The 23,412-nt window shown below is 39.6% G+C and overlaps 1 protein-coding gene across 2 annotated transcripts in view; it reads right to left on the bottom strand.

Annotated features, from left to right (window-relative positions):
• Positions 1–3,694: 3,694 nt before the first annotated feature.
• LOC107588181 (serine/threonine-protein kinase MARK2-like) overlaps positions 3,695–23,412 on the bottom strand; it is a 56,611-nt gene continuing 36,893 nt past the window's right edge. Inside the window, exons 10-19 of one of the 2 annotated variants that reach the window (XM_016276203.1) lie at positions 21,538–21,640; positions 21,292–21,404; positions 21,072–21,210; positions 20,831–20,970; positions 18,900–18,988; positions 16,007–16,153; positions 11,494–11,757; positions 9,375–9,401; positions 6,616–6,654; positions 3,695–4,969 (exon numbers count right to left, since the gene is read on the bottom strand). In XM_016276203.1, coding sequence (XP_016131689.1) covers positions 4,534–4,969; positions 6,616–6,654; positions 9,375–9,401; positions 11,494–11,757; positions 16,007–16,153; positions 18,900–18,988; positions 20,831–20,970; positions 21,072–21,210; positions 21,292–21,404; positions 21,538–21,640 — 1,497 coding nt within the window. In that variant the 3' untranslated portion in view covers positions 3,695–4,533. The remainder of the gene's footprint in view (positions 4,970–6,615; positions 6,655–9,374; positions 9,402–11,493; positions 11,758–16,006; positions 16,154–18,899; positions 18,989–20,830; positions 20,971–21,071; positions 21,211–21,291; positions 21,405–21,537; positions 21,641–23,412) is intronic. The other variant, XM_016276202.1, reaches the window with a different exon arrangement.

Here is a 23,412-nt window from a genome sequence, read left to right as displayed (position 1 = left end):
TATTAATTACCTAGACGATTGGCTGGTCTTAGCCAGATCGGAACAGGAACAGGAACTCATCGATCACAGGTCTCTGCTGCTCAGCCACCTGGAGTGGCTTGGGCTAATAAATATTTTAGCCAAGAGCTCTCTATCTCCAAGCGAGTAGTCTTCCCTGGGACAATTATCGATTCTGCCCAAATGCGGGAATGAATTACGTCAGAATGCTGCCTGACTGTTCAGTGGCTAGCGGCGTCATTCAAACTGGGGACCTCATGTCCCCTCTGGACTTTCCAGAGTATGCCCGGCCCTTATGTTGGCCACTTCCTCTCTGATTTGACTGGGCCTGCTTCACATCCGGCCCCTCCACTTTTGGCTCAAAGCCTATGTCCCGTGACACCTGGGACATTTTTATCTCAAGGTAACCCACCGCTGCATCAGAGCAGTGGCCCCTTGGAAAACTCCTCACCTGTTTCAATCAGGCATCCCGTTGGGACTGACCTCCATGAGGAAGGTGGTCACGACAGATGCCTCTAACTCGGGTTGGGGAGCTCTGTACGACGGCAGACCAGCGTTTGGCTCCTGGTCAAACCTGGAGCAACGCTTACACATCAACTGCCTCAAGGGTTTTTCTAGCCCTAAAAACCTTCCGGCCTACGGGGGCACCACGTCCAGGTCCATTCAAACAACATGACTGTGGTAGCCTTTATCAATCACCAAGCAGCCTTGGATGAGTCCTCTCGCTGAGAGCAGTTCATGTGCTGGGCAGACTGAACCAAGGGGCAGACATGCTGTCCAGGTATAATGTGGCTCCAGGAGAATGGAGACTACATCCCCAAACAGTTCAAATGATCTGATCTGTCTTTGGCTTGGCAGAGGTGGACTGCCCAATTTATTTTTCGAAGCAGTGAGATGCCTTGGCCCACGATTGGCCCAGTGCCCTCTTGTATGCATTCCCCCCGGTTGGAGGAATCAGATGTGGTTCCCAGAGTTGATTCAGCTGCTATCGGCAGCCACTTGGCCGATACCACTGAGGAAGGACCTTCTCTCGCAAGCGAAGGGCATGATTTGGCTTCCCTGGCCAGAGCTGTTGAGCCACCATCGTGCAACGTATCCTTCGTGCTAACCTTTTTACAAGAGCTGCTGGACAAGGGGCACACCCCTTCCACACTCAAACTATATGTGGCAGTCATCACGGCGAATCATTCACTCGTGGGTGGCCTGTCAGTTGTTAGAAACGACCTAGTTGTTAAGTTTCTGAGGGGAGCTCGGAGATTGAATCCGCCTCGCCCTCATACTGTGCTGACTTTGGACTTATTTATAGTCCTCAGGGCAAAAAGGGGCCCTAACTTTGAGTCGCTCCAGTGATGTTCAGTGACGCTCCAATCAGTGATCAGCAGAGTTTACACATCACGTTTTGGTAATGGTACGGTTCACTTGGAACCTCAGCCGAGGTGGTACTAAAAAAAGTACCAGGTACTGTACCCAGTGGAAAACCCCCCGGAAGTGAACCGTACCATGCAGTGGAAAAGCGCCATTAGAGTGTATGTTGAGCGCTCTGGCCCATTTAGGCACTCACAGCAGCTCTTTGTATGCTTTGGAGGCCGTTCTAAAAGGCTGCCGGTTACAAAGCAGAGACTCACTGGATAGTTGAGGCTTACATCTTAGCAGGCTTGCAGTGTCCTATAGGTGTGTGAGCCCACTCCATCAGAGGAATGGCCTCCTCCGGGGTGTGGAACAGCGGGATTTCTATTGGTGATATTTGTGCAGACCATTTGTGCTGGTCGTCGCAGTCTACCTTCCCTAGATTTTATAACTTGGACGTGGCTTCGTTCTGCACTTGCTTTTAGCACAGCGCTATTGGATGTGTTCCCCATAAGCGTCAGCGACACAGTGGTCTCCCGACCATTCGAAAGAGAATGCTTCGGATACTAATGAGATAAAGGAATGAGTGTTGCGTAAGCTGCCGTGCTATAAAGCTGTACGCGAATCGATGACTGTCCCTTCATTTGAAAGATTCTGACTAAATGGCACGTAGAGCCGACTTATATAGCAGTCGGCTCCTCCCCTTTTGGCACGTTGAAGCGCCATTGGTTCATGCAGTTACACGAATGTGAGCAAATCATGCTTCAGTATCAGAGTAAACAGGAGTTTCCCCATAAGTGTCAGCGATGTAATGCTCGTTCCCTTATCTCAGGGAACCGAGGATACATTAGTGACCGGAGCGATAATTAAGATTTGACAGATAAAACGGTTCCTCGAGTGGACTCCTGTGTCACCTCTATGATATAACTTTCCAAAGTAATAGATGTCGCCATGTTTATATTTTTATATAATTGTCACTATTGTTGCAGATGATATTCACGCCTAGTGTGTGAGCATGGCGTGAATTACACGGATTGTATAATTTCTTTATTCTTTCTTTCTTTTAGTTCCTCAAAAAGATTGGAAAGCCCTGGTTTAGGACAAAAAAAAAATCTACATTAAAAAATATCTATATTAACTTGTGGCACCTGGTAAGGACACAATTATTACTATATGCCAATTAGAAGCAAGTATATCAAGAGAATAGCAATCAAACATACCTTCAGAGATGCCAAAAATAGGTATTTTAAACGTTAGAACATACTGCATCAGTTTAATACAGTTAGCTTGAATTTAATTGTTTTATTACTATCATTGATCATAATCTTTGCACAAAAAGAAGAAGAAAAAAACATTTGGTGTATTTCAATGCGAACCCCCCTAACCCAAAGTGTCTGACACAAATAATAAAATTACAGCAACAAAAAAACTTGTGAATAAAAATAATCAACCCTGAAGATAAACAAACAATACTTAAGATAATTGGAACCCCAGCACCTTGAACAAATTATCATTTGTGAGAACAGCAAAGTACATGACAAAAAAAGATAATCATTATTTTCTATGAAGATATAAAACACACATGTGCACAGCTGTCCCCCAAACTGGTGACATACTTTTTAAGGAGATCTGATCCTAACCCCCTTCCTCTTTACACAACAACAGAGGTGACAGTGCACCTGATGTCAACTAGAGGATGCATGCAAGCATGTACAGCTCAGCAGAAATGGATGGAAACACACTGACTCTCTAGCTCATAGTGAGTGTACCTTTTTGCTCTCTCTTTTATGCAGAAAATTCTGCAGGTTGATTCCCGTCTGCTCAAACTACTGATCTGCTTGTGCGAGAATGACATCCAAACTGATTTCAATAGATGAAAATGATAATGCCAACAAAATATTGGAATTAACAGAACGCCAATATTTGACTCTTCATGGCAGGTACTTTTTGTCTCAAGGCTACGTATTAATAGTCTCTGCATTGAATATGAAACTAAGCAAGCCTTTTGGTTATTCAGATACGACACTCCATCTCTCATACACACATACACATTCAATCACGACACATTTTCATAAAGAGTGTACCATCAAATGCGTAACACCAAAAAGCCACCCGCAGACGATACTGAGGTGGAAAGTTCTTGGCTTGAACCATGAAAGGTGTTTGATGCAAAGAACAACTCGACATCAGTCCTTTAGTCATGAAAATGGCATGGGAATGATTAGTAGAATGGATTGAGTCCTTTTAATGTCTTTTCCAGTGACTTTTTTTTTTTTGTTTAAGTGTGAGGAGAGTACTTGCTGGCCCATAATCCTTTGCAACAAAGTGGGGTGAGAGTGTGAAAGGTTCAGTGGGAGTCATGTGGTGCTTTTTCAGACATTCTTTTTACAAAGGCATAGCACGATCAATAACACGAGACCACAAATAAAATAAAATAAAAATAATTTGTTTTTCCTAGGAATAATATTAAAACATAATCATTGGTAAATACAACAATGAAACACTTAATTTCTATAAGAAAATAAAAAGGCAACAGAAATTCACCCATTCCAGTGCAGCAAATCTAAACCCAGCCGATTAAGAATCACCTTAACCTAGAATTTACAGTTTTCTCAATATTGATCAAGTTCTGGCCCTTACTGAACAATGGTGAGGTGTAACCCTGTCGATGGAATAAGAGGAAGAAATAAACAGAGAGAGAGAGAGAGAGAGAGAGAGAGAGTGTCTCTCTTAAGGGGGCACAAACATCAGTCCCAAACTGCCCACCTCCACCCTGTGAATACTTTAGTTTCTCACGTCAATGGCCACCCCTCTTTCAAGTTTGGCGTTTTAAGCTCTGTCCGTTTCAATAGGCAATAGGTGCATTTGTGTGTGAGACTGTGAGTGTACGAAATTAGTTCAAAATTAATTTTCAGCAGAAACAAACCATGTTGCGAACTTGTCGCCTCTCTGAATTGAACATATTCAGGACAATGAACCAAGAACCTGCAGAGTTTACTCTTCCAAAACTCCTCAATGAGCAGGAATGTGCTATTGTTCCCCCCGTTTGTATGAATCTGATCTTTTATCTCTCTCTATACCTACCCATACCAGCAGGTTGTGTTTGAGCAATACGATCCTCACTCATCCCTGTTCAGAGACTCTTTAATATGCTACTTTTCACTTGTATTTTCTCATCTCTTTCTCCTCTCACAGTTTCAGTTCATTGGCGATTTTGGAGGCGATGTTTTTGAAGGCAATAGACGTCCCAGATATCCTCTTGAAGCGCACACCATTAAGTGAGAGGCGGGGCAGCTTGCACACCTCCATTTCCCATTGGACGAAGTCGTCACGGGCGGGGTTACCGGCCATGCACAGCAGCATGTAGAGCTCGCGCAGCTCGTACTCGCAGCTGTTCGCGTCGAGAACCTTCCGAATCTCCTTCATCATCTCACCGGGCTCCATGGAAGACGTGGTCTTCATGCTCCAGGTGAAGCGGAGGGAGCGAGGCTTCGCCTGGTCTTTAAGCGAGGACACGGGAGCGGCTGGAGGAGTACCGCCCCCCGGGGAGGAGGAAGAGTCTTTGTTGTCGTCTTCCAGCCCTACGCTGGTCTTCTCCGACTTCTCTGCACTGCTGAGCATAGATCTGTAGAGACAGGGATGGAGAGAGAAGGATGGAGGTGGGGGAGATTGAGAGAATGTCAGTAGGGGGTGAATAAGGACAGAAAGGAAGGAACGAGAGAACAAAGAGGATGTAGGAAGGTGCGTGGGAGAAAAGTGAGAAATCGTTGAGAGACAAAAAGGAGGGTTGAGGGAAATTGAGGGTATTGAAGAAAGAGAGAGAAAGGATGAGGCAGTGGACATGGTTGGAGAGAGACATACGGCAATAAACAACTGGAAACGTTGCAGAGGAAAGCATGCATGCATCTGTTCATGTGCAAAATGATGTGGCGCAAACACATCGAACAGTGAAAGGCTTCTGCTTCAAGTGAACACCTTTCATTTAGGCAGTCTAGTATCTGCCGTGCTAAGGATGTGAAGTCACACCTCACATGCTTAAAGTAGAAATTGGAAGTTTTATTTACTCTCGAGTGAATATGACAGTTGAGGGAAGCTCACTCTGAGCCTTTAAGAAGCTCTAAATCTCCCTCTCATATTTTTATCCCGAAGAAGACTAAATATGATTTGGTTTGTTCAAATTATTATCAAACTTAATGTTGCTCAGTGACAAAAGCAGAATTGGGTTCAGCTGGGTAATTGGGCAGTATGCTAGTCAAAATCAAGAATGCTTAAAGCTGCCTTTAAGTTCTGCTGGGAATTCTGCCGTGTGATTTTATTTGGTAAAAACGATGCTTTGGTCAATTTTATATTTCAGGAAGATTTTTACTACAACAAAATGAAGAATGCACATTAGGTGTTTAATTGATAGCAGCACAACTGTTTTACATTGATAATAAGAAACTGTACTGATATTTCACACTATTACTGTTTTTAACCATATTTTTGATCAAATAAATAGTCTTGGTGAACATTAGAAACGTATCAAAAAAACTTACCGACTCCAAACTTTCGAACAGTAGTGTATGTACTTCAAAACTGATGTGCTTTTATGTAGAGTATTTTCTGTCAAACTGCATTACTATTCTTCATCTGCAGTACCCAAAATGCCTACAAACCTAATTGTGCCATAAAACCCCATATATCATTGATTGTATCAGGATTCTTTAACTGAAACAAAGTCAGGAAAACCCACCTGTAGTTATATTATTATGGTGGTGCCTATGCATGCTAAACTCATAAACATGATCGTATGACTTGAAGGCAGCATTACATTGCTATGATTTGCAATATTTGACTGAAATACAATATTAGTACGTCTTTTGGTTCCTGTACATGGTGATGCTCACAGTATCTGAGACAAAGTGCAAGTCCAAATTGAGAAGTAGTGCAGATGTGTTCACAGAATTAAAGATTTGATGATTATAAGCGGCCCCTAGTCAGATAACACAAGCAGAAAACTTTCAACTGTGTATGCGTTTGCCATGTAGAAACAGAGAGACAGGCAGTAATCAGAAATTTATTCATTGTAAACACAAACTTAAAAAACAAATTATGAATCAACTAAACACACACACACACTATCATCCACACCAATTAAATCCCACTGGGTAACTACTAATATTTGTTAAAAACCAATTATCAACCATTTAAAAGCCCCTTTGCTGCCCAATTACACCTCCTAAAGATCTACTGATTAGGTCTGATGAAGAAATCCTTATGTTTTGTTCTCACCTGATCCCCTCCTCTTGACCCTCTCCCTCATAGGGGCTCCTCGAAAAAAATTCAAGAGTTTAGTCTTAGTCTGAGTTCTAGCTTAACTCATTCAGTACAGAGATCAGGAAGGGGAAGGACTGTCTAGCACCACATGAGATTATGAAATCATTTACCCCTCCAGAACCATCACATTCCACTGATTCACTTGTTCATTCCTATTTTACAACTAATTTCAATTCTATTTATGTAGTTTATCATCAGTAGCCTCCTGCCCACAAAAGAATCACAGCAGTGATGATCTACATTCAGTACAAAAGCATAGTATCCTGTGTGATATCACTTTGATATATTATTATTTTTCACAAAAAAAAATACAGTTACTGAGCCGATCTACTGTATGCAACTGGAACTGTGGATGTGTAATGCCAATGAACAGATGAATCAGACAGACTGCTTCAGTAACATGAAGTGGGGTGGAATGATGTAGGTCTGTCCAAGATCTCTAAAGGATTCTACAGAGCCCCATCACCATGGTAACTACTCACATCCAACAGTCACCTGCCCCTATAGTCTGTCCGGCAGAGCACACAAGCATCCTGAACACGCCACCAGACACACAAACAGACAAACAGGCCCTTAGCAAACTGACAATACTGTCAGAGCCCTTCTGCTAAGAGTCATAAGAAAAAAGCACACAGAGCACAGAAACACACCAACTCAGTCACGTGGACAGACAGTGAGACAATGAAAGAAACAGCTCAAGACTTTCTTAGCGCATCATGATAAATGGTTAAAAACGAGCAAAGCAGCATTTATGTTGTTTAAAGCACTGAAATGAACCATTAAATTTGACGAATCCTGCAAAAAACAATTGGTCACCAACAGGTATGAATCACAAAATACAGGCTTCAGGTTTGACCACCAGAGGGCGCAAAGACATATTTCCTTCAATAAACTGCTCGCTTACGCCCTCTGTTGGTCTCTAAAACGATATAAGCGCCTCACATCACTTTAAGTTACTAAAACATGAATAGCTTATCAACATTATCATGTCAATGGAAGAAAATGTCTTTGTTAATTAAAACTCCATGTTTTGTGCAAGTGGCCCAAGTGGTTAGTGACTTCAGACAGATGGTGACGTCCATTCACCAGGTGCCTGTGTGTGAGTGAGTCATCAGTCAAACAGATTCTGACAATGCCGCATAAATAGAGAGAGCGAGAGAGAGAGAGAGAGAGAGAGAGAGAGAGAGAGAGAGAGAGAGAGAGAGAGAGAGAGAGAGAGAGAGAGAGAGAGAGAGAGAGAGAGAGGAAGAGAGAGAGAGAGAGGGCGAGAGAGGGTGTGTGTTAGCAATACTGTGGCTTTCTTAATAAGGGCATGTCTGGAATGTCAGCCCTTCTCTCTCTGTAGGTCAAGTGCGATGGGGAAAGTTCGGTTTTAGGTGTTTGAGAAGGACAAAGCCTGACAGCTGGCCGGTCTCCGCTTCTCTAGCTATTGTCATTGTTAATGAGCAAGTGAAAGAGAGAGAGAGAGAGAGAGAGAGAGAGAGAGAGAGAGGGAGGAAACGCATCTGAAGACGTTCTGCACAAGATAACCATTATTTATCCATCAGTCTTTGTCATCCCTTTAACCTTTTACATTTCCAGCTCAGAAAATGCTAAAAAAATACCTGACATTAACATTTACTATCTTTATTATCTTTATCTTTAATGGTAGATTGTCTTTAGCATAACATACTTACTAGAAATGACATTTACATGATCATAATTAATAATAATTGCTAACAGTATTTTGTTTCCCATTTTTTGCTCAGCTATTCAATCGATGACTTCCTCTATGAGCCAAAATGAGGAAGGCATGGTGTAAACAACCTGTGCCAAAACAATTGCGACATAAACTACCGTTCAAAAGTTGTATGTTCACCTTATGCTCACCAAGGCTGCATTTATTTGATCAAAAATACAGTAAACCGTAATACTGTGAAATATTATTACGTTTTCTATTAGAATATATTTTAAAATGTAATTTATTCCTGTGATGGCAAAGCTGAATTCTTAGCAGCCAGAACGGCAGGTTTCAGTTTCACATGACGAAATCATTTCGAAATCATTCTAATATGCTGATTTGGTGCTCAAGAAAGATGCTGTGCTGCTTAATATTTTTTATGAAAACCGTTTTTTTTTTTTTACAGGATCATTTGATGAATGGAAAGTTAAAATAAGCAACATTTATTTGAAGTAGAAATCTTTTATAAGATTACAAATATCTTTACTGTCACGTTTGATCAATTTTATGCATCCTCGTTGAATAAAACTATTACTTTCTTTCAAAAAACCATACAGGCCCAAAACTTTTGAACAACAGTGTATGCAAAAAAACTGTGCTTGTGGATTTCTTTTTCCATGACACCATATCCTATTAGGTGTCTTAATTTTGACATCAGGTCCTGTTATCAAAGCCCTGTGTTATTCGAGCAGGCAGAGACACTGGTCACACAGAATCTGGGACACACAGGTGAGATCACCAGGTAAACTGACAGGGAGGGAAAATCAAAGGCTGGAGAGGGGGAGGATAGGCACTGGGTTTTACTGTGGAAAGTTGAGGACGGTGGTGTTTTTAGGGCTGAAGTTGGTCGTTAGTGCACACAAAATAAACAACCAGAAAAAAAGGGGCCAATCACAGAACACACTGAGGGATGTAGACAAGGAACAATGAAAGGGAAATAAGAAGGTCAAAACAAGCCTTAAACAAAGGGGGGGTCAGGGTCATCATTGCCTACCTTCTGGGGAATCTGAGTGACAGATTTCTACAAAACAAAAGTAAAAGAAAAAAAGAAGAAAAAAAAGGAAAGAAATGTATATATGTAAATTGAAGAGCAAAAAAGCAAATGAAAAATGTCAAAGTGGTCGGGTTGCCCTGGACACAGCAACAATCAGTCTGGGGTTATTTGATGGGTTATCGGTTTAAACTGTACAGAATGAGCAAATAACATTAGTAATCTGGGTCACTGCATGCAATTAAACTATTAAGTCAATTATTAACACTTATAAAAGGGTTGGAATGCTTACACAAACTAAGTAGAGTTAAACCGCCTAATCTGAAGAATTGTTAAAGTCAACATGAAATCAAAACTGACCCAATTGGCTTGATTCATGGCACAATAAGATTAGAAATTTAGCAACTGTGCACAGTTAATCATTGCAAATTACACTTAAGAAAAATAAATCGTCTTCATAACTTTTCATCATCTAGCTCCACCTCTGAAATGACTAACTTTCATGACTGGTTTTGGCCACACACGTGGTGAAAATAACATTAACCAATAGCCAGTAGTTATTGTTTCAGACATACTGTTGTAGATAATGCAGCCTTGCCAATAAAATTAATTTAGCCAAATGTTAAAACAGTAATTTCATAGCATATTATATTAATATACACTACCATTCAAAAGTTTGAGGTTGGTAAGATTTTTATTGAAGTCTCGTATGCTCATCAAGGCTGCAGGTATGTGTTCAATAATACAGTAAAAACAACAATATTGATAAATATTACAATCTTAAAATAACTTTATTTTAATATGTTTCAAAAATCAGTTTATTCCTGTGCTGGCAAAGCTGAACTTTCAGCAGCCATTTCTCCAGTCTTCAGTGTCACATGATCCTTCAGAAATATGCTGATTTGGTGCTCAAGAATCTTTGTGACCCCAAACTTATGAATGGTAGTATAATAAATGTTGCAGGTATTATATATATTCAACAGTAAATCTGAAACAGAGGCATTATCACTGAGGTATAACCAGATGCTCACATTCAGGCCTGGCCCCATTTTGGCATGTAAAGCCCATTTTTCGCAATCCAAATTCTAATATTCTGTTTTATTTAGAAAAATGTCATATTACAGAAGTAAAATGGGTTTGCGAATGCAATTTCATGTTGACCTTAAGAAAGGATGTTTACATTCATTTAATAAAACGCATAAATCTTGTTCATGTCGAACCATTCCCACACTGGCTTGAACGTATACACAAAAGGACACAAAAACAAACAGATACACACAGACATAGAAAACGTCATCTGTCATTTCACCCTTTCCTTTTGAAATCTGAAACTGAACAGATATGAAAGACTAATACTGAACATGTAGGTGTTCTTAAGTTCCTCAAAGTGTAACAGAGATTTTTCATCTAGCAGGTTAAACATGAGTTTTGTGCTTTTACATTTTATTTTAGCAATATAGCACAATGTAAGTTTTTTGTAAACTGGCACTAGTGAGTGAATGCCAAGGTGTCCCCTCCACAAGTATTTATAGAGCAGGGGAATGTAATACCTCAGCTGTTACCAAGGATACTGTCGCCACGGAGGTGCGGAAAAGGTAGATATGTGTGCTGGAACTTGGAGACAGAGATGATGAAACTGATGAGAAATCTGCATGTGTTTAAATGAGCTGAGATTCGTGTTGAGATTATGGGTACTGACAGCACTTTGAAGGCCTGACCTTGCGGGTGAAATTATGACAATACCCAATACCCTGTTGAACATTGTGATTGCCTGTGCAGTCGTTTTGCTAGAACAAATCCACTAGTGAAGCTGTTTGATCACAGATAGACAACCAACCAGCATACTAACTGAATATAATGACAGACACCTATGAAATAACCCTCAGCAGGCGGCGTGAGAATGTGCTGATGTGTTCACTTTGTCTTCAATTATCTTTCTGTTATTTTTCATCATCACCTAATCTATCTTTAACTGACAAAAATACCCGACATTCATGTTCACCCCCCCCACGCTCAGCCACAATTAGGCTTTTTGGGCTGTTAACACCTCCCAAAATCAGTGACTTCCCCTGTCATTGCTCCAGCTCTATCTAACACCCTTTCTCTCACTGATTTATCTCACCTGCGCACAAACTTGGAGGTGAACTTGCTGAAGATGCCGGAAGCCGCGGGTCGTCGTTGTTGGCTGTTGCCGTGGGAGAGGGAAGGGGAGGCGGGGGCTCCGTGGTAAGGAGAACCCTGTTGGTCCCGTGCGCCCCGCTGCTGGCCGAGGTGGAAGGTGTTGCGGGTGGGCACCCCTCTAGGGAAATTGGTACGGTCCGTCCCAGCTGCGCTGCTGATATTGTGGGCTGATGGGGAGGCACCAGGTGCTCTCTGTGGGGGATCACTGTGACAAAGTAATTTTTCCCCAAACAAAAGGAAACAAATCAAACATTATATAAAATTAAAACATTTAAATATTTACTTTACATATATATATTTTTTTAAATAAAATTGATTTCAATAAATATTTAAATGCATTTGAAATTTTTTCTATTTTAAAATGGACATTATAAAAATAAAAAATAGATAACCATTTATTTTACACTGTCTTTGTCACACATTAGGTATTACAGTAAATTATACATATTTATATGCATAAGTACGTTGTTAATTAATATTACTCAGTTTTAAATGTGCAATTACACTGTAACAATGACACTGTAAAATAAGGTGTAACCTAAAAATTCAATAAAAGTACAAATCAAATAACAAAATTTTTTTTTATACTTTTTAAATCTTTAATAAAAAATTAAATAAAATATAAAAAATATGGACATGGAAGGTCGATTTACACTACTTGTGTCTGCAGAAAGAATAGCGTATAATGGGTGTTTCAAACCTAATGTGTGAATATGAAAAATACTTGATTTATGCATTCATGAAATGCATAAAATCATGTTTGACTTCATAATACAGTTATGTATTATTCAATTTCATAATTTAAATTGAATGGTTAAAATATCAGGAGCTCTGTTCTGGCTTTTACAGAGCTCAAGTAACTTATATTATGTAATCTCAAAATAATGAGAACACAGACATCTCTGGCCCAATGGGTAGACATTTAATCCGTCATATCACACACACACACACACACACAGTAATTTGTGTGTGTGTGTGCAGTGAAGCAGCACACCTCCCCCATAGCTGTCCTTTCTGCACACTGTCTGTGAAAATCTCACCCAACCATGTTAGATCCATGCCAACATCTGTTTTAGGTGCCAACCAGTGTAGTAGAACCTAGCCAGAACCAGTCGCCAACTGGCACAAGCACAGCCAGCGAGGTCACATGACTCTGGGTAACTGAACCCGCCAAAGCTAGAACACAAAACACTGTCCCATCCATTTCAGCCAGGAAGTGAAGTGTGCTGGACCCATCTCAGAAACATAGCTGTGTTTGGATTAACAAACTATGATCTGCTCTATACACAGGCACCACATTATCATATCATTTAGGGACATGTTTATAGCTCCTGATTTGACATGGTTACACACACTGGTTTGCTTCGAGAAAGTAAAAACTTTTAAAGATTCTTTTACAGTCAACATGAAATCAAATTCAACCCCATTTATTTACTAATTTCTGGTCTTACTGTGCATGATTTTTTATGCATGTTATTCTAAAAAAAAAACATTCTGGTATGGACAAATAAAATCAAATACAGCAGAAAATCGTTCCTGATGGTTAAAATCAAATCCTGATTGACAATTTTATCTTTGAACATTCTGTTTCATCCTGAAATGCATCACATTATGGAAGTAAACTGGGTTGTGAGCATCATTTCATGTTGACTCTGAGAGTTAACAACAAAACTAATTAGTTGGTTACTGGGGATCAGCATTTACAATGACAATGGCTCGATTTTTCTCACTTTCTTTTTTATTTGTTTATTTATTTATTTTACATTTTGGCAGCACCACAATCACTTACCTTCTGCAGATCCACGTATGACCTCAATACACTGGCTAAAAATGACCTTCTCAAACCCTCCGTACACTAAAGTTCACAGCAGGTCATCACTAACACTTAAGGGTGGATTAAACTGGGGGCCTGAAAGACTGCACATTACTGGGAGAGTGTCCAACTCTACCACTTTACCATGGAGCAAGAATACTCGGGGGCAGATTTGGAGAAACTTTTTCGACAAACTCTGACTGTGCAAACTAATACACACAAACACAACACCTTAGCAAGGGACTCAGATGTTCCCATGGTAACACCGTAGTAAGTTAGATATGGCACACAGCTGGATGTTTCGAAGAAAAAAATAACATACGAGCACTCTAGCAAATATGAGCAGGAGCTTAAGAACCAAACCCATGCCACTGGGAAAAAAAATCTGCACTTATGATGCATGTCAGAACACACATGAAACATGTATGATGGGACCTGCATCTAGTATTATTCAGATATATCGTATATATTCTCTCGGAGCAGAGATTTTCACAGTGGCGAACCACACAGTTCCAAAGTGTCAAAGTGAAGGCCCTTGCACGTGACTCAAGTTGATGTTCCTCTAGATAGCAAAGCATCAAGCTACAGTGTAACCATCGACACCAGGTTGCACTCATGCAAACTGTTGAAAAGTTCAACAAAAGTATAAGATATAAGAGGGATTGACCCAGTGGCAGCTAAAAGTGTCCTGAGACAGTTTCATGAACCCATTTTTCTTTCTACATTTACATTTATGCATTCCCTGGGAATCAAACCCATTGCTACATCAGTTCTAAGTTTTTCTTCTGTTTGCTGTCACTATTTTCAGTTAACTTAAAGAAACCTTGTAAAATCTCCCTTCCTGTATGCTATTTTCAGCACATGTGGAAGCCAACACTTGTGTCCTGACATGAGTCACGTGAAAGGACCTTGAGAGACAGAATGAGCCAAACTATGTGCTGTACATGGCCCCTCACTCACTCGTTCATATATACAGTGCACAGATCTGAATATATGGCCCTTGCGCTGAGGTGCATTTCACTCCAGAGGGGAGACGGGGCAGAGAAGCACAGAGGAGTGAGAGAGACGATGTAACAGGACAGCAGTACCTTCTCTCAATGTTCCCCAACCACGCTCGGAAGAGGCTCAGCTCACTGCATACAACAGACCAGCCATTCACTTACAGCAGGACTGACAGGCTATCCAAACCATTCACACTCCATGCTGCAGCGCAAAAATTGATAATGTGTTCCTGGCGTGGTCAGTGTTTAGTGTGAATATGAGGTTATTGTTAGTGGCCTTGTGCAATCAGTGATGGTCAAGAGAGGACAGGAAACAATGTTTCCTGGGGGAGCGCGATTAGCTGTAAAGTGAAGTGGGGTCTTTGTAGCATCATTTTAGTTCAGCAACACTGCCAGGTATCGCCGTTCACATCTTAACAACCACTCAACTTCATATGAAAGCTGTAACAAATATTATTATTTCTTATTTGTTCCTGAAATCCCTGCTGAAAAAAACTGTGTTGTGGTCCAAGCTGGTATATGACAGACATTGGTGCATGCTACTTTTTAAAACAATTTTATCTAGCGTTGCGTTAGTTCTGGCAGGTCACGTTAGTCAAGCTCGCATCAGCTGACTCTCAGCTGATCCCCATCAACCTATGGGAATACGACACCTATCTAAGCATTCATATATAAGGTCCCTCAGTATTATCAGCAGTTTTCGCATTGCTCAATAGCTAATTACCCTCCTCCATCCCCAACTCCTCCTCTGTCAGTCAGGATTCAGCCTTCTGATTCTCCTTTGAATCAGACTAATTCTAAAATGTGGACATAACATTATTGAACTTTAACGATATCTGCAATACATTTATGTTGGTTCTGTTCTGTTTACCCTGGGGGGGGGGGGTTATCGCTGCTCTCCCTGCTCTCATCCATGCTAGGCTGCATGGATGCGCAGGGAGTTCTTGCCCAGAACAGAACCATACCGCCAATCCAAACTGTATGCTAATTGTCAATCATCTTTGACGATAGTGGTCCTGACAGAATTGCAGTGAAACTGGTTGACCAAGAAAGTCTTGTTGGTTTGAAGTAGTAGTTCATTCAAACTGAAAATTCTTAGTGAGATTTTTCTGGGTGAGCCTCATGTTGTTCCAAACCTGAATGACTTTCGTCTTTTGTCCATACAATTCAAGTCAGTGAGACATTTTTCAAAATATCATATTTTGTGTTCCACAGAACAAAGTCAGTCATACAGATTGGGAATGGCACAAGGGTGAGTAAATTATGATAATTCATTTTTGGCTGAACTATCCCTTCCCCTACTAGTGAAGAAGCCTGGACACAACAGTATCACATACTGTGAACCACAAGCCAAAACATATGCTGGTGGTCAGCCGTGCTTGTCTTTTCAGAAGGGATATGAAAATGTGTCTTGTTTTAGTCTTGTAGCACAACCATCTCCCAGTGTTGACTCGGTAGACTTCTGTCACCCCCTGACTTCCTGCAAGCTCTTTCCCTGCCAACTATACAATTTCTAAGAATGCAGAAACCCCCCGAGACATGCCACAGTTCCCAGATTTTATCACTTTATGTGACACTCTTCAGTAGTTGACATGACTGGTTTCCTGTTCGGTTCTCTATCTGGCGGCGTGGGGACTTGCCTGGGCCGGTGTGAGTGCAGGTCTGCGGGGCAGGGATGGGCGGAGGTGGAGAGGGACTTGTGATGGCGGGTGCGTGAGGAAGAGGAAGATGAGGAGAGCACGGCACCGGCTGAGGCCGTGGAGGCACGGGACCCGGGGGTGTTTAGGCTGAGGGGAGAGAGAGAGCGGCCCCTCCGTACACACACGCACAAATCAACACACACATAAACACGAGTGTGCGTGTATGTGTGGAGGCAGGGAGGGAGGGAGAAGCATTCCATTAGAAATAACACTTGGCACACATTAGAAAGAATGATGAAGACAGACAGACAGACCAATATATAGACCAACAGACAGAGAGACAGACAGATCAACAAACAGACAATAGATAGACATATAGATATAAGGATAGAACAATAGATAGACAGCTTGATGGATGATAGAGCGATAGATATAGCCATAGAAATTGGATGGATAGAATGATAGATAGAGTGATAAACAGAGCAATAGATAGGGTGACAGAGCAATAGATATACAGATAGATTGAGCAAGAGATTGACAGTATACAGTGTTAGATAGACAGACAGACAGAGCCATAAATGGACAGATGGATAGAGTAATGAATAGATGAACCAATTGAGCGATTGAAAGAGTGCCAAACAAAGCGATAGATAGATAGATAGATAGATAGATAGATAGATAGATAGATAGATAGATGGATAAACCAATTGAGTGATAGAAAGAGTGCCAAAAAAAGCGATAAATAGATGAGAGAGCAACAGATAAGATAGATAGATGTATCTGGGCATCTAAAGTGAGAGACAGTGGTGAATAACACAAGAGAGATGGAGGGAGGGAGAGGGAGGTCAAACAGAGTGCTGATTTCACAGAAAAGCACAAAAGAAACACACACACACACACTCCACAATGCAGGGATTAGTTGAGCTTGTGGTGAAGAAATAATATGCTATCACCTTGCTATGTGGCAGAGAGAAGCTAAGCCTATTACAGACGACTACAGCAACCTTACAACAGAGTTAATGGTGCTTTTTTTCCATCACAAGCCACCCTAATCCATTTAAAGCTATACATACACTAACAAAGACACACAAAGTCACACACTCACAACGCAGACAGAAGAAAAACAAAATTAGTGTTCTAAGACAAACGATCCAGGACAGAGAGAAAGAAATGGAAAAAGAAGAGGGATGTGTGGGGAATATTTAACCCGACACACCATCTGAATGCCTTCAGATAAGTTCATGAGAAAACACACAGGCAAATCAACAAAACCTGCAGTAGCATTAAAAGGACAAGAGGTTATAACTCTAAAGACCCCATGAAATCGTTTGATGGAAATAGTTTTCTTTCCTGTGTCGAAACATTAGTTACTTAAACAGGAAGTTGGGGCGTGACATAGCGCAGGCCTTTTTTTTTAAATAGCCTTTTGTATACATCACATGATTTGCTACTTGCTATTGCTAGTCAAAAGTTGACATTTGGAACAGATATTATTCTTATTCTAGAAACCATAAATTGAATTCATGGGGTCTTCATCATTCATCAGTGTTATCATAACATACTTACACACCCATAGAGAACTACAGTAGCAGAGCACAGCTCGAATAACAACAGTTAAAGGCTTGTTCACACCAAGTTCATAGGATACTCTGCCAAAAATGAATCAAATCTCATCATTTACTCACCCTTATGCTGTCCAAGAGGACTTATTACTTTGTTTTGTTTAGATGATATACACAGATTTTTCTAAAAATAATCAATCCATCTCCATATAATGCAAGTGTACAGGACATATGACAGCTGGCCAGAAGTGATAGGTTATAGTAAAAAAAAAAAAAAAAGTTACAAATAATAATACTTTTCTTACACCTATTGTTTCACTTCAGACATTGATTCAATAACTGGGCCGTATGGATTACCATCATGTTCACTTTGTGTGGTTTTTGAAGCATCAACTTTGGGAACAAAAAGCAATATAATCTGAGACAGCATGAGGGTGAGTAAATGATAAGAGAATTTTCATATTTGGGTGGAGTATCCCTTTCATGTGATTATAAGACATGAAAGTATAACAACTCTTTGCACCAAAACTATACACATCAAGTCCAATGATGAAAGTTGAAAATAAAAAGTTCATAGGATACTCTGCCAAAAATGAATCAAATCTCATCATTTACTCACCCTTATGCTGTCCAAGAGGACTTATTACTTTGTTTTGTTTAGATGATATACACAGATTTTTCTAAAAATAATCAATCCATCTCCATATAATGCAAGTGTACAGGACATATGACAGATGGCCAGAAGTGATAGGTTATAGTAAAAAAAAAAAAAAAAAAGTTACAAATAATAATACTTTTCTTACACCTATTGTTTCACTTCAGACATTGATTCAATAACTGGGCCGTATGGATTACCATCATGTTCACTTTGTGTGGTTTTTGAAGCATCAACTTTGGGAAAGAAAGCAATATAATCTGAGACAGCATGAGGGTGAGTAAATGATAAGAGAATTTTCATATTTGGGTGGAGTATCCCTTTCATGTGATTATAAGACATGAAAGTATAACAACTCTTTGCACCAAAACTATACACATCAAGTCCAATGATGAAAGTTGAAAATAAAATATATATATTTGTTATTCTGTGAGCATCTATGTAGCTCTGCAAATACTGCAAGCTTCTGTTATCAAAATCAAATCTTACTCTGCCGTTCACTTATAGGTCAGTTCCTGACACATGACCTAAAAGCTAATATCTTATTCTACTGAGAGTTTATTTTCTCCATCGGAACCATAAACTAATTCTGACACTAATAATAATAACAATGATAAAAGTATAACAAATTATCCATCTGCTATGTTCAGAGCTTGGTACAAATCTTTGGGTGTACCTGTCCTTGCCGTTTTGCACTCCCAGAGTGGCTCTCTCAGAAACGGGGGAATTTCTGCTGCGGCTTGTGCCTGTGGACAGGATACTATTCTGAAATTACAAACACACACAGGTGCAAACCAGTGTTGTTATTGTTAACTAATGCCAAATTTACACCGCAAAGGTGGCACAAAAGTGCTTCTGAAGTGGCATTTAGGTGTCTTCACACAGACTGTTTAAAGCTGCTCAGAGGTGGAATGAATGCATTTACACAGCAATGATACTTTGATACTAGGGTCTGATATTGTTCAGAGCTGGCATTTTTTAGTCAGGATTTCATGCAGCATTACATCTTTACACCGAATTTTGAGCAGGCACAGAGCAGCTTTAATTCAGCTGCGTAAATATGCCTTTAAAAAAACTAAAAACTTGTTGATTGAAATAAGGCTGAAATAAAAAAATAAACTATTAGATGAAAAACAAACTTACAAAAAATGCAGCAACTAACTGAAATAAAATAAAAAGTACTAAAACTACTAAACTAAAATAAACAAAGCTAAAATTAATGGTTATTATTTTAATAATAATAATATTTCTATATGTCTATCTTTTCTATTTCTATAATCATTTTCTGTAATTTCTATAATCTCTTAACTAGATTATTCTGATAAATGCACATTTGCATATATTAGTTCTGGAACTGCAAATAATCCAAGTTTGGGCTTGGAGCGATTAAAGGAACCATGAACCATTCAAAGGACAGCCCTGCTATGAACCCTGGGTGAATATTTAATGACAAACTAGAAACACAAAAAAAAAACAAATTTCTGTCTATTGCTAAAGGTGTGAAAATATTTGCTTTCTCATCCAACGTGTGGTAGAACTACTACTTGGTTGGTACTCTGACAGGGCCTATTTCATACAATAGTATTTGCACTTTCAAATGAGAACAAAAGAAAAAGGCACACTATCTAAAGATGTGCAAACCCAGAAACTCCAACTATGATGTGGTGTGTGTAAGCTCAAAATAGCATCCTCTGTTGCATTTTCACAGATATAACTCAAGAGCAGAAGCCATGAGCACTGGCTGTGCCAAACATCTCTCAGTGAGAGAGTGCACTTCAACCCTGGGCAAGCCCTTCCAGCCATCTGCTGCCTGAAAAATATCAGTGTGGAAAGCAGCAGGCTTTACAGAGCACCCCCATGCAACTGAGAACAGAAACAGTAGTTAAGATGTCTAAAAATTACCCTGCTATTATGTTAAAAGCTTCCTCAATCCATAATGTAATAACATGTTCTTCAAGTACATGGAAACTGAACTAAAGAACATGACGTGACTTTGATACTGTATTAGTCTAGTTGATAAGCTTGAGTTCCCTAGCTTGTAAAAAAAATCAAGCACTCAGTCTAGATAAACATGCTCTATAATTGATACAGTTCCCCTTTTTGTCATCGTGTTTTATATGTTGAAAAAGTTCTGGCATCTTTGTTTGGTGGTCGAGAGTGGAAGTGACTGGACAAGAGGGGGGCACAGAATTGGGTATACTTAACTAATGGTATCTGTGTACCTCTGGTAGGATATTTAATTGCTAGTTGATAAGCTTGAGTTCCCTAGCTTGTAAAAAAAAATCAAGCACTCAGTCTAGATAAACATGCTCTATAATTGATACAGTTCCCCTTTTTGTCATCGTGTTTTATATGTTGAAAAAGTTCTGGCATCTTTGTTTGGTGGTCGAGAGTGGAAGTGACTGGACAAGAGGGGGGCACAGAATTGGGTATACTTAACTAATGGTATCTGTGTACCTCTGGTAGGATATTTAATTGTACATTATCTTTTCTCCAACTTTTAAATTTAGTTTGGCTTTGCCATCACCTAATACACTCAAAGCTATTTTTTTATAATAATAATAACACATCCCTAAGAAACACATCACCAAACAGACACACACTTACAGTAGAGGGAGTGGAACTCTTTTTGCGTTCAATGGAGATAACTGGACTGGGTGGAACTTTGGTGGAGCTACTTGAACCTTTCCTCCCAGAATCCTCCACTCCATGCTTGTTTTCTCCCTGAGGCCGTTTCGAGTGTGAGCCTGAAGGACAAAGAAGAGAGAGTATGAATGGGGAAACATACTGTATGTGTGAATGTATGTTTATAAAGGTCTTCATTCACAAAAACTCCCAATCCGCTCACCCTGATCTGTTGATCTTCTGACAGGTTTCTGAGTGGATGACACACTGCGCTGTACCATATGAGGTGGAGAAGGGCCATTGCTGTTCGTGAGGTCACTTCCTGGGCGTGGCTTTAGCGACAAGTTGACACCCTCGTCAAGCTGTGAGTCAGAATTTTCAAAGGTGTGTGAGTGCAAAAAATGTGGGCAATAAAGTATGTGTGTGTTTATGTATGTGGGTACCTCTGAATTCCTATAGTCAAGCAGCAGGTAGGTTGCCATGACTTCATTGTATTTTTGTTTGATGAGAGATTCCTCTATTTCCTCTTGACTGAAACCCATCTGAAGCATTATGTCTAAATGGGCAACATACACACGTCATTGCAATACCACTCTAAAACATTTCCAAATCTCTGAACGTTTTCTATTTTGTATTTTTTTTAGAGATTTATTTTAACATCTAAACTATTTCAGATGTGTCACACACACCTGTTCTCCTGGGGTCTTTGTAGTCAGGTTGAGGTTCAAAGTAAGGCTTCAGTTCATCATCTTCATGACCTACATTCATCCAGCGATCCTTCATGATCTGCTGCTGAGCCAACGGCAGAATATAAGACAGAGAATAAGAGAGATGGTGAGGGATCACATAACTGTATCTTTACATGTTTTTAGGTAACCACACTATGAATTCAAGTGCAAATTTCTGCCAAAAAACCTGCTTATCTGAATAAAAGCAAAACATAATTTTGTCATTCACAGGCTTAAATGTAAAATATAAAGCATTACGCAAATGTAACCGATTTTGTCATGCTCATAGAATCAATAAAAAGCAAAAAAAAAAACTTTAACAGTAGAAATTAATTTAATTTCAATTAATATATTTATTCAAAATCACTAGCTCTCAACCATGGTCAGGGTCCACTAGGGGACCTCAGCAAGCTTCAAAGGGGTCTCTAGGTGAAATTATTTAAAATAAGACGAAAAAGCATTAAAATAAGACAATTAAGAATCAAGAAATTTCTTTTATTTTAATTAACCCCCCTAAGGGCCATTCACACAGAATGTGTCTTTGCGTCTAAAAACACGAGATGCAGCATTAAGGAATGATTTTTTAAAAAAGTGCAGTGCAGAATGCCTCTTCCGCCATGTTGCTGTCAAATAAAACAGTTGCCATGCCAAACTTGCAAGACAAAAGCTTGCAATGCTTGCCCCACCTCCGGGGTCTTCTGATTGGTCCACTGTATTGTAACTGACACTGATGAAAGGCACTGCATTTAAACATTGAAATTCATTTAACTTGACACAGTGTCTTAAAAACGCGGTGCTTATGTGTAAGACACTCCAAAACAGGCACATGTCATACATGTCCGTCTAGCAATGGAAAAGTAGCGCATTGGAATAGAAAAACGACCTCTAAGAATTCCCACAATCTTGGGAAAACCTGGATACATGATTAAAAGTGCGATTTTTTCCCCAAGTGAATTTATTAATCAAATCTTAAATGCCCCAGACATTTTTATACATTTTATAAAAACTGATTTTTTTCTGGTTATGCCAAACTCTAAAATCTTTCATCAGGTAGAAATTGAGGGGAAAAAAATATTTGCAAAAATCCTTATCCAGCAAATCATAAATGACTGGAAAAGTCATGGGGCCTTTGAATATTGTTGTGGACTACAGAAGGCTTTGGAGTCAAAAAGACAGAGATCTACTGTTCTACAGTCAGTTAATACTGAAGCAGCAAACTTTGCAAAACATAAAATTTGTTACTGCCAAAACTTAGATTTTTTCCCCAAGTGAATTTATTAATCAAATCTTAAATGCCCCAGACATTTTTATACATTTTATAAAAACAGATTTTTTTCTGGTTATGCCAAACTCTAAAATCTTTCATCAGGTAGAAATTGAGGGGAAAAAAATATTTGCAAAAATCCTTATCCAGCAAATCATAAATGACTGGAAAAGTCATGGGGCCTTTGAATATTGTTGTGGACTACAGAAGGCTTTGGAGTCAAAAAGACAGAGATCTACTGTTCTACAGTCAGTCAATACTGAAGCAGCAAACTTTGCAAAACATAAAATTTGTTACTGCCAAAACTTTTGGCCATGACTGTAAATAGGTATAGTATATGTAATAAAACATTCTGCCAGGAATTGCTTTCCATATAACATAGTGTTAATTTTGTCAGCTATTTTTAATTTAGTCTTAGTCCTGTGTCAAATGTAACTTTGACTTTTTATCATATTTAGTCAACTTGTCCTGTTTTAGTTTTAGTCGACTAAATGTCTGAGGCATTTTAGTCTAGTTTAAGTCAGTGGAAACTTACACATTTGTCATTTTCGTATTACTATATAATGGTTAAA

Source organism: Sinocyclocheilus grahami, unplaced genomic scaffold (genome assembly GCF_001515645.1).
Source record: "Sinocyclocheilus grahami isolate Dianchi unplaced genomic scaffold, SAMN03320097.WGS_v1.1 scaffold99.1, whole genome shotgun sequence".
Classification (NCBI taxonomy): domain Eukaryota; kingdom Metazoa; phylum Chordata; class Actinopteri; order Cypriniformes; family Cyprinidae; genus Sinocyclocheilus; species Sinocyclocheilus grahami.
This window is presented reverse-complemented; position numbering and strand designations above follow the sequence as displayed.